General features: G+C 34.8%; 1 protein-coding gene across 4 annotated transcripts in view; it reads left to right on the plus strand.

Annotated features, from left to right (window-relative positions):
* Positions 1 to 8,112, plus strand: part of LOC145286214 (negative elongation factor E-like) — a 36,766-nt gene extending 28,654 nt beyond the window's left edge. For 2 of the 4 annotated variants that reach the window (XM_080135017.1, XM_080135019.1), the window contains 3 exons: positions 2,413 to 2,467; positions 5,012 to 5,117; positions 7,874 to 8,112. In XM_080135017.1, coding sequence (XP_079991143.1) covers positions 2,413 to 2,467; positions 5,012 to 5,117; positions 7,874 to 7,947 — 235 coding nt within the window. In that variant the 3' untranslated portion in view covers positions 7,948 to 8,112. Of the gene's footprint in view, positions 1 to 2,412; positions 2,468 to 5,011; positions 5,118 to 5,564; positions 5,661 to 7,873 lie in introns of all 4 variants that reach the window. The other 2 variants (XR_013869127.1, XR_013869128.1) reach the window with 2 other exon arrangements.
* Positions 8,113 to 11,556: the final 3,444 nt, after the last annotated feature.

An 11,556-nucleotide genomic window follows, 5' to 3' on the forward strand; every position in this document is an offset into this window, starting at 1 on the left:
CATTAATTTTCCTCTCACTAATTGACCAGTTAACTGTGTTAATGTATATCTTTTTTAGTGTTTTTTTTTGTGATTGTAAAGCAACTGGCTCTGACGGCATTCCAATTATAGTGCTCCAAAAACTTCAACCAGGACTAGCGCCCATACTTACAAGCTGTTTAAGCATTGTCTTAAGAAGAATTGCTTCCCATCACCCTGGAAAATCTCATCAGTATGCTCTGTATTTAAGAATTCAGGTGATCGGTCATGAGTAAATTGCTGGAATCTGTGTTAAATAGAGAAGTAGTTAACCATCTCAGTAAAAATAACCTTAGTGACATGCAATATGGTTTCCGTTCTGCTAGATCTACAGCAGATGTACTTACAATTATGTGGCATAAATGTCTACTTCACAAGATCTCCAGCTATGGTATAGCTGGAAATGTCTTAATTATTAAATCATTTCTCTCTGATAGGTTCATAACAGGAGTGGCTGATGGGTAGAAATCAGAAGCTCACAGTATTAATGCTAGAGTTCCTCTGGGGTCCATCCTGGGGCCAACTCTCTTCCTGATCTACATTAATGATCTTCCAAATCATATACTTACATCATTCGTCAGCATTTATGCAGATGACACTACCATCTATAGTAGCACATCAAGGACCGTAAACGACCAAGTTCTCTCTGATTTTCTCTCCTCTGATCTTGAGCGTGTGATATAATGGGGAAAGAGGTGGCTGGTTACTTTTAATGCGTCTAAAACCAAACTCCTATCTTTACATCATCAACACTCTGATCCTCATCTGGCATCAATTGAAATGAATGGCTCTCGTTTGGGGGAGGCTTCATGTTTTGACAAGCTTCTGGGCTTGACATTTACTCCTGATCTGAAATGGAGCACATACATCAAATCCATTGCCATGGTTGGTGGAAAAATGGTGGGATCCTTCTATCGATCCCGTAGATATCTAACTGCTGATGCAATTCTCTACCTGTATAAGAGCCAGACTTTCACGAGAAACACTCATCTAGCTGAAAACACTGAATAATTTCCCCCACGCTTTATCTGTGCCTAAACCGAAACATAATTTCCATGAACAAAGCTTCTTTCTTAGAACTGCATGCCTGTGGAATTGTCTTCCGTTTGCCTGCTTTCCAGCTGACTACAATAAGGTTGTCTTCAAGTCCAACGTAAACAAGTTCTTGAGCCGTTCCACTTAAGTTAACAAATTTACCAAATTCGTATTAACGATTACTATATTGTCCAATTGACTACTGTACACTCTTAACCCTTATCCTCAAGTGGCCCTTGGGTCTTGATAAGTGGCCTTGCCTATGTAAAAAAAAAAAAAAAAAATCTCTTGGCCTTGCCAGATTCCAAAACAAGAATTCATCTAGTTCAGTGCAGTATCCAGTTTAGTGCTGTTACTATAGGCAACATCACTTCATGAGAAAGTGCACCATTCCTCATATAAGCTAATGTGCAGTAGCCATACTGAGAGAATCTTATTTTGGTTGTGATTACTTCATGTTATTTTGAACATTTAGTCAGGGTTTACTTGTAGGTGGAAGTATCCTCATGCCAAACTCCTGTATAAAAAGACCTTAGACATTCGAGGATAGTGTCTAATAGGCATATGTGTATTTGTCTGTTTGTCCAGTTAAAAATAAAAAAACAAAAATTACACACCAGACGCCCAAAAAACTAATATATTCTTTTTTCAGCATTACCTCACAGAATATGGACACTTTTATTTTTCTTTTAATATTTATTATTTTATGGTCAACAGGAACAGTATTAGTATAGGGGTCAACATTTAGATGTTTTGATTTTTTTGGTATTATTATTATTGTATAGTAATGTTTTTCTGATTAACAGAGAAGGAAAGATGTTTGAAAAGAAAGATCTTACACTTGTAATACTATCCTTATGACAGAACCCAGCCAGAGTCCATGTTTAGGATAGTATAACTTTGTACATTTGCATCATGGGGACGTTTCTGGAAAAGCTGTGTTGCTTTTGGCATGGCACTACTGTTTGATGTGAGCTAACACCTTGATTTTACATGTCCATCCACCAGAACCATAAAAGTCAGATATAAGAATTTTAAATTTGAAGAGCTCCAGCTCCTCCAAAAGAGTGCCTGAGCATTGTGTCGTACAGTTTTTTTTAACTCTTATGTTTATTATTCATACCCCGCCCCCATTAGGTATGCCACTTAATCATGTTAATTCATATATATATATTCCAATAGCACTTAATGAGTTACTTTGCAATTAGTTTGTATATAAAAATTATCTGTTATAAAAGATTGTTGAATTTTTTTATTTTATGGTTCTAGAATGAGTGAGTTACAACGCTGATAGATTTCTGATTTTTGTGATATGGTTTTGCCATTTTCTTTTTTTCTTTTTTCTTTTATTTTTTGTAGCTGTGGATTTGTAAGTTTTGAAAAGATGGAATCTGCAGAAAAGGCCATATCTAATGTAAGTATGCTTTTGATCTACCTTTTCTAGATCAGATAAATTGCATGCAAACAGTAAATAAAGGAAGCTGAAATTTATTTTATTTTTTTTGCAAGGGAATGTCCACTTATCAAGACCCGAAAGCTACTTGAGAATAAGGATTAATTAGTGTGGTGATTATTAGTGATAGAATTAGGTTATTTTAGGGGATGGTTCAACAAGAACTTGTTTACATTGGACTTGAAGACGACCCATATAGTTAGCCACAAAGCAGGCCACTGGAACGGTTCCACAGACAGGAAGTTCTAGGAAAGAAGTTTTGTTTATGGAATTTGCATTTAGATTTAGTCTCAGATGGAGGGGGGGATTTTTGATCGTGATTATAGTTAGCTGAGTGTTTTTTTTTTGTTGTTGTTTTTGGAAAGTTTGGCAGGGGGAGGGGATATTAAATTAAAACTCAAATAAGCACTTGTCATGAAAATAATGAATTGCAAATTGAGAGTGAATGTTACCATGACAAAAGTGATGAGCAGTCATTGCAGTGTTGGAAAGACCTCTAGTCAGTTTATGGAAAGGTAGTTGAGTACAGCTCAAATTTTTTTGTGTTACCTTAAGCGTTGGGTAAATTAGGATTAGCATGAGAGATGATAAAATTAGTTTGTGTACAAGAAGTGTAGGATAATGGAGATGGATGAAAACTTAGATGTGAAAAAGTATACTTGGATTACAAAGCTATTGAACTTGTCCAAAAGTTTTGTTACCTTGGTGATACTATTGGAACATAGGGGGAGCAGGGGTTAATGTGATTACAAGAGTTGGGAATGGATGGACTAAATTGAGGGAACTTCTACCGCTACCAGCCAACAAAGCTTTACTACTGTCAACCAAAGCGAAGAGTCTGTCAGGCATGTGTGAGCAGTCTGATGTATGGAGGTGAAACCTGGCCAGCGAGAATTGAGGATATGTGTTGCATGAAGAGAAATATGAGAGTGATACTATGGATGTGAAATGCTAGTCTTAAAGACCGGCTTAGACCTGTTGAGCTAGGAGAAAAGATTAAATCTGGACATTATAGGAAGATGCATGAAGACAAGGAGGCTTTGATGGTATGATCATTTTGAAAGAGTATATGAGAGTTTTTAGGTTAGTAGATGTAGAACAATTGAGGTCATAAGCATGAGTAGATATGAGAATAATACAATGGTTGTGTAATGTAAGTCTTAAAAATTGGTTTAGATTTGAACTCAAAAGAAAATTAATTCTAGACCATATAGATAGATCTGTGCAGAACAGAAGACTTCATTGGTTTAGTCACATTTAATGAATGGATGAGAATTCTTTGATTAGTAGAGGTGAAACAGTTGAGCTATTAGGATCAGTTGACAGAGGAAGGCTAAGGAAAACATGTAAGAATAGTGGTTGCTCAGAGAAGGAATTTGTGACATAATCTACCTTTTTGTCTGGACAATGCAAGTGTATTAGTGGGAAGCTGAGGACGGGGATAATAACTGAAAGACTTGGCTAAGCTTTCATGTTAGCAGGTGGTCGGTTTTCAACAGAATCTTGGTTGGTTAACCATTTTGCAGGTGTTGCTCTGAACTGCTGTGCATGAGCTGCCATGGTTCGGAATGTGTTGCATGCAGACTAGGGAAGAAATTGGCTCAATTCAACCAGGGTGAACAGTTTAGCAACAACTGTGAAGCCATGTGGTTCCCTTCGACAACAATCGCCGACTCCAATGTTGTGTGTTGTGGATTTCTTCTCTTTCATCTTCTCTTCTGGCAATGTTGTCGTCTCTCACATTGGTGACTGCCAAGGGGTGCACAGTGGCTCACAAGTATAAAAATAAACAACGCAAGAGAAAGAAAAGAAAAACGCAGACTCCAACACATTCTGTAGATGTCAGTTGTACACTGGATGTGTTTGTGTGATATTATCGTGAAAAACAACCTTCTAATTACTAATGTCCACATCTTAGTTGTTTATTGAGGCCATCGCTGTCAGTCGGCCAAAGTCAGCCTATCTCAGGTTCACCAAAGCTGTCCTAATCTTTCCTGAGCCAAAACCTGCTCCCAATTGTCACAAAAGTGTGAACTGTCCATAAACTAACTCTAAATATATTAACCTCTATGTCCAGTCTTTTGTTCTAGTCACTGGCACACCTTGATTAACAATCCTATTTCTGATCGCCTTTGTATTTCTTGTATTTTCCTATACTTTTGTTCTGTTAATTAACTCTTTCCTTTTTTTTCTTTTCTTTTTCTAATCATTTCTGAACACTTTGGGGGAGGGAGTGGACATGTCCGTAGTATCACACAATCACTACTATAGGAACAAACTGGCCACTATCGCACACCTTTTGGAAAAAACTTGAATGATATGACAGTTGTATTTTTGTTGCTATATATTGTGACCATATATTTGCATTAACCGAAAAATGCAAGACAACAATAATATGTACCATGTACAATGACATAGTGCCTGTTATCCTAAAAATTTTTCTAATCACTATTTAAAATCTTTGACTTTAAGTGATTCAAATGAAATCTGCTTATTTTTGTTTAGGTCAATGGTAATATCATTTCTGAAGTTCAACTAAAAGTATCCTTAGCTCGAAAGCAGCCATCTTTTAATCAAGCACCTGACCAGACACCATCGTGGGGAAGCATCGGTGAGTTTTCTTTTATTATAAAATTGCTTTTATTGCAACAAAGTTTAAGCAATCATTAGGTAGTTTTGAATAGAAGGTAAACATTTCTCTTTGACTAAATACTTCTGTTTCAATATAAATATCATGCTTCACTTCTGATTAATAATACTGAGAAGCTGCAGTAAAATTTTAAAATTAAGTGCATTTTCGTTCTCATTATCTGTATTATATACATATATTTCAAATATAATTTTTTTTTATAACACACAGTTTATAAATAGCTAAATATCATAGGACTAGAGTTCTTAATACTTTTTATATTGTAAAAACTGCCTTAAATGCTGGGAACAAACTCTGAATTCACTAAAAACACATCTTTAATTTCTATACAGAGCGTACAATTGTTTTGGCCTACCACCGAGATATTTAAAATGTTCATAATGTATGTATTTATTTTTTCTTGGTAAGGTCATCAGCAATACTCATGTATATAAATGAATAAAGTGCCAACCTTTACCGGGGGAAATTTTGTTGCATTGTTGCATTCCACATTCAACTTTTATGGTTTGTATTACTTTAGAATTTTTTTTTTTTTTAAAATAAAGTTATTCACCTCTGTGCACATTGCAGCCTCTTCGTATAATGTGCCGTTCATAAGTCCTTATATCATATGCTATTGATATAAATTCTATTATACTTGACGAGTAAGCTTAACATAAGCTTCATTATGTTGGTTTGTAGTTTTGTTCTTTTTCGGGCATAATTTATCCTTTCTTTATTTGTTATCCCCCCCCCTCCACTTTTTTTAAAATTCAAAGTTAAAATAACATTTGCAATATGAGGTGAAGTAAAAAAAAACTCATGGTGGTGTTCTTAAAAATACACTACTTCTTGATGCTGCTTTTCTTAACATAAAACAGCAAATGGCTTTAACAGATTGAAATGTATTAGTTTTTATCTTTAAGTATTTTAAATCCTAAAAATACCGTTATACACATGTTTGTGTGTTATGGAAATCGATACGGTAACAGTTAGAACATTTAAATAGGTTTCAGACACCATGGAAATTTTTCTATGATTCCATCTGGGGTCACTAGAGGCAATTATCGTTCAAGTCCATAAAATAACTAAAAATATATGAGAACGTTCAAGAAACAAATATATTTTTTAAAAATAGCTTTTTTTCATAAAACAAAATTAAAAGGAATAGTTCAGTAAAGAATGCATTAAAAAAACATTTGAATAATTATTTTTATTGGTATTATGATTTGAAATAAAAAAGGAATACATTTTGATTTATTAAATGCATTTTCCATTTTACTGAAATGTTAAGTGTTTTTGGCACTTATTAGGAACCCCCTCTCCTCCATGAGAAAATAGATAGGCACTTCATTAGAAATCTGCGTAAATAAAAATATCATATTTAAGTGTATTTTACGACCAGGCAACACGCTAGTTTTTATACAAAGCACACATGTGACTTTGTCATAAAGTAACATGAAAAGGGTTGATATGCCGTAAAATGCAACAATGAATTCCCACCTTATGATGGGATGAGTAAAAAAAAAAAATTTGTCAAAAAAATGTGCTTTTATTACAAACCTGCTGTTCTGAAAAGAGATTTATTAAGCAAGAATATGAATTTTTGGCTGATTTGTAAACTTTTACAAAAAAAAACAGTGCCCCCCCCCTCCCCACTGGTCAAATCCTTACTCATCATGATAACAGCAGTGACAATGTTGAAGTGTGAGAGCTTCTTGGCTCTGATGAAAATCTAGAAAGAATCAATATCAGGATCCGTCCTCTTCTGGTCATCTCTGCACTGCATGTGGCACGCTAGACTAGTCATTTGCAGAACTGCAAATCCATGGAGTAAGGATAACGAAGTTGCTTCTGCACATATGCAACTGTCATTCTTATGTATTCTAGGCCAAACCTTCCCCGATTTCATATACAACCAATGGGTTTTTCTGCGTTGGTGGGTGTTAGGAGTAAAACCCCACAACCTTGTAGAAATAATGAATAGCTATAATCAACGAAAACTTCATGCAGACCAGACAATTCTGAGGCACGATTTTCATGGGCTTAATATACAGAAGTTTAATTCGCTCAACAGCAACTATGTTGGTGAGAGTTATTTTGTTTGAAACTAAAAACTTTCAATTTGCAATAAAGCTTATCTCCCTTGTATAAAAAGTTTGGTTCTTCATTATAATGAAATTTGAAAAATTGAATTTCAAGTAAAACCAATGGTGTCTACTTAATTGTTATGTCACAGTAATGAACGTATCCAAAACATTATGAAAAATGATAAGGTAGACAATTAACAAAACAAGTTTGGCGGAAGATTTTCAATTTTCAGAAAAAATAATTACCACCCCTTTGTTACGATTCGAACTCTCCTTTTTTTCTTTTTTTTTTTTTTTTCGCAAAACTCAATTTTCACTGTCTTTGAAAACTATTTTCATTAATAATTAATTATCTACCTTATCGTTTTTTTGTAATTTTTGGATATGTTCATTACTGTGACATAACAATGTAGTAGATATTGAAATTTAATATTTCAATTTTTTAAGTTTCCTACTATAGTGAAGAAGAATCAAGAGTTTTCTTAAAAACAAATACAGATGGCCTTTCTCCTAATTTTGACTTCGCTGTCTGAAGTAGTAGATTGCAGGTTGTTTAGTAAATGCTGACGTAATTTCTCTATACAAACCATTTGTTGTTTTCTCTTGACATGGTAATCCATGTTTTGACTTTTTGTTGTTGTCTTTCAGCTGCCAGTAAAACCCCAACAAGCAGTTATAAAGAAAAACGAGATAAGGTCACGTACGATGATATTTTTTCATGACAGAATACAAAACCAATCCCGGTATTTTTTGCGTTTGGAAATGAACAATTTTTATTTATGTGATCTTCCGAAAAGGTATTTACTCATTCCTGGTTGGGCGCTGTTCCAGCCAATGAAAATTAAGTTGTCTCATTTTAATAAAAAAAAAAAAAAAATTTGCTAGAATTGTTTGTATTTATTTTAATAAATTGCTGAGTTTCATTAAAAATATTTAAAAAAAAAAAAAACGTTCAGATGGATTGGTTGGTTGTTTTTGTTTTACGGCATATCAACCCTTTTCAGGTTATTTAATGCCGAATCCAAAGATTTTGAAGAAAATTTTTTTAATAGAATATATTTGTTGTTTTCAAGTCGGTTTCTATTTAACCCATAGTTAGGACCCTAACAGGTACTACCACTCCGGGTCAGAGTGGATCTGGGAGCAATGGCAATTAAAGTCTGGCTCCACACTCCCCAAAGCCTGCAAGCTGGGGCCTCACCACTAGATATAGTTTAAGGTCATATCCAGGACCCGTTCAGATGGAAGGGGGGGGATATTAGTGTTATTAATGTGTAGCAATATGGCTGACTATTTCTTCAATCTGGATGGCAACTCCTCTATATATATAAAAGCGAAAATGTGTGTGTATTTGTGTGTTCGCTTTTTGTGTATGTCCAAGAAAGGCTTTTTTCAGAGAAGCGGTCGGTCGCCTAACAACTTTTTAAAACTTTTTATATATATATATATATATATATATATGTAAATCGTAATATCTCAGAGTTAATAACGGAGCTCACCTGTCTATTTAATTTGCTCGACTTCGGGGAGATCAACAGTTTTTGCTCGCCGCATGTGGGTTAAGCCTTTTCCTATAATAAAAGCGACATTAATAGTTTAGGTATTTTTCCGGAGTTTTGATTTACCCAAAACCACACACACCTCCAAACCCCGGGCAACGCTGGGTACCCCTCGCTAGTCTATATATATAAAAGGCAAAATGTGTGTGACCATTTCGTGTATGTCTTGCAAAGGCTTTTCTTGCACGCGCTCACAGGGGGGGAGGGTACTATTGCTTAGAACTGTTTATATACCCCCTATATAATAATATCTACGATTTGGGAACGCGTGTAGCGTCTAGATTTATTTACATCGACTTTTACAAAATTATTGCTATTTTGGCTTCTCACGTGTTGATTCGGCTTTTTCGTATAAAAAGCGAAACTAATTTCAAAAGCTAACAAGTTGTTCTCGGCATCACGCCGGGAAACGTCCAGAAGCAATCAGCTTTGATCAATGTTGTATATCAGACAATTGCTATTCAATCTAGACAATTAGGAGCTGGTTTCCCGCTCCCCAAAAACAGTCAAATTTGGGTAAACAAACCCAAATGCTGCCTCGCAGCAAAAGTTAACTGCGTGACTTCTATTTGACCTCCTTAATTAGGTCAAATCGAAGCAGCAGAGTTAACTTTTATTGCAGACACCTGTTTTTAATAGTTAAATAAATAAATTTAAACGTGTTTCCGTTGTATGTCGCGGTGGCCCAATGGTTAACGTTGCACTTTTTTTTTTTTTTTTCACACTTTAATTTCCAACTTTGCCTCAAGGGTTCGGGTTCGATCCTCATACTCGCCTACCAAAACTTTTTTATTTTATTTCTACCCCCCCCTCCAAACACCCGGGCAATGCCGGGTACCCCCCGCTACTCTATAATATAAATCTCACCTGTCTGTTTAAACGTATGTATGTATGTCTGCCTAAAACTTTTGACAGAGGGGACGGATTTTCACGAGATTGGTTTCGTTTTACAGTCCGACCCTTCGGACGACAAATATTTGAAAAATTAGCCAAAAACATTAATTCCTTCACCCTCAACTGGACATTTTTTTACAGGGAGGGGTAACTTTTTTCACCGATATTTTCAAAAGTCATCCCCTGTTTTCAATTGACTAGCCTTGATTTAAATCTTTGTCACTTCCAGTTTGGCGATGGGTGCAACGGCAAAGACGTCACTTTTTTTTTTTCACATTCTTTTCCTCTTTTGCAGTACGGGTTCGAGCCAGCCTGCCTACTACCACTTTTTTGTTTTGCTCAATACACACCTCCAAACACCTGGGCAATGCTGGGCTAAGTGTATCAGAATTTTTGTAGGAATTTTTGACACCCCTAACACGAAACTGTGAATAAAATATAGAAAACTCATAATTTCTCTTTTAAAAGTGGGTTGTTTATTTTCTTTATGGATTATACTTCCAAAATAAACTATTAAAGTTGTATAAAAAGTAATAGAAATATTATTTTTTTATTTTTTAAAAAACAGTAATGAAATTAATTCAATTTTACAAGTTCAGTATTTTTCAATTTTTAAACTTTAAAAATCTATCAAACTTTTTCTATTGATTCTATTTTTACGATATTTTCAGGGTCAAGGTGAAATTTTATGCTCTTTCCAATAAACTGAATATAATATTTTAGACAAACGTTTTTTTTTTTTAAATTCACGCCCCCCCCCCTCCCATTTTGAAATGTCTATTAAAAAGTAAATACTTAATTTACTCACCGAAGTTTTATATATCACAAATTGAAGATAAAAGATCAATAAATAATATATTCAAATTTAAACAAAAAAAGCAGTATTTTTTAGAAATTTACCTGTAAAGTCCGAAGTTTAAAACCTTTTTTTTTTTAAAAACCACATTGTTTTTTTTTTGTTTGTTTTTTTTTTTAATTGAAACCTGGGTCCTTGCTCCTTTAACCTTTAATTGAAAAAAAAATTAGGGTTTGAATTACATTTTTCGGGTAGTTATAAGCTTGGAAAGATGGGGGATGAAATTATTCAATATTTTTCACAAAGTTTCTGACACACCTAATGCTGGGCACCCTGGCTAGTCTATAATATAAATCTCACCTGTCTGTTTAAATGTATGTATGTATGTTTGCTTAAAACTTTCACTGATGCGACAAATTTTCACGAGATCGGTATCGTTTTGAAGCTTGAGCTTTCAGATGACAAATATTGAAAGATTGGCTAAAGACATTAATTCCTTCACCCTCAAGTGGGCACTTTTTTTGCCGATATTTTTGAAAGTCATCCCCTCTTTTCGATTGTCTAGCCTTAATTTAAACCTTCGCCACTTCCGGGTTGGCGATGAACGCAACGGCAAAGATGTCACTTTTTTTTTTTTTTCACGTTCTTTCCTCTTTCGCAGTATGGGTTTGAGCCTGTCTGCCTACTACCACTTTTATTTATTTTTTTTTTGCCCAACACATGCCTGCAACACCTGGGAACCCAGGCTAGTTACATAGAACGCGTGTGGTGTTGGTTTCATGACACATGGCAGTGTTGTGTTGTCGGGGGTTCATATTGGAGACAAGTTTAACAGGGATTCAGAACAGGGATAACGACAATGATGACAATACTGAGGGAGTGACATTTATAACAGAGCAGAGAGAGATGCAAATTTATTATTGAAGGAATGTGTAATACAGTTCTTTTACATCAGAGGGGGAGAATCATTACTTATGATGGAGGAAGGAGTTATACAAAGTTCATTAAAGATGGTGATGATTAAACACCTTTACCTTTCAGTTTTAATGACGACACGAATACAAAATATCAGATAATTTACA

Source organism: Euprymna scolopes, chromosome 10, assembly GCF_053919585.1.
Source record: "Euprymna scolopes isolate OS-2025 chromosome 10, ASM5391958v1, whole genome shotgun sequence".
Taxonomy (NCBI): Eukaryota; Metazoa; Mollusca; class Cephalopoda; order Sepiida; family Sepiolidae; genus Euprymna; species Euprymna scolopes.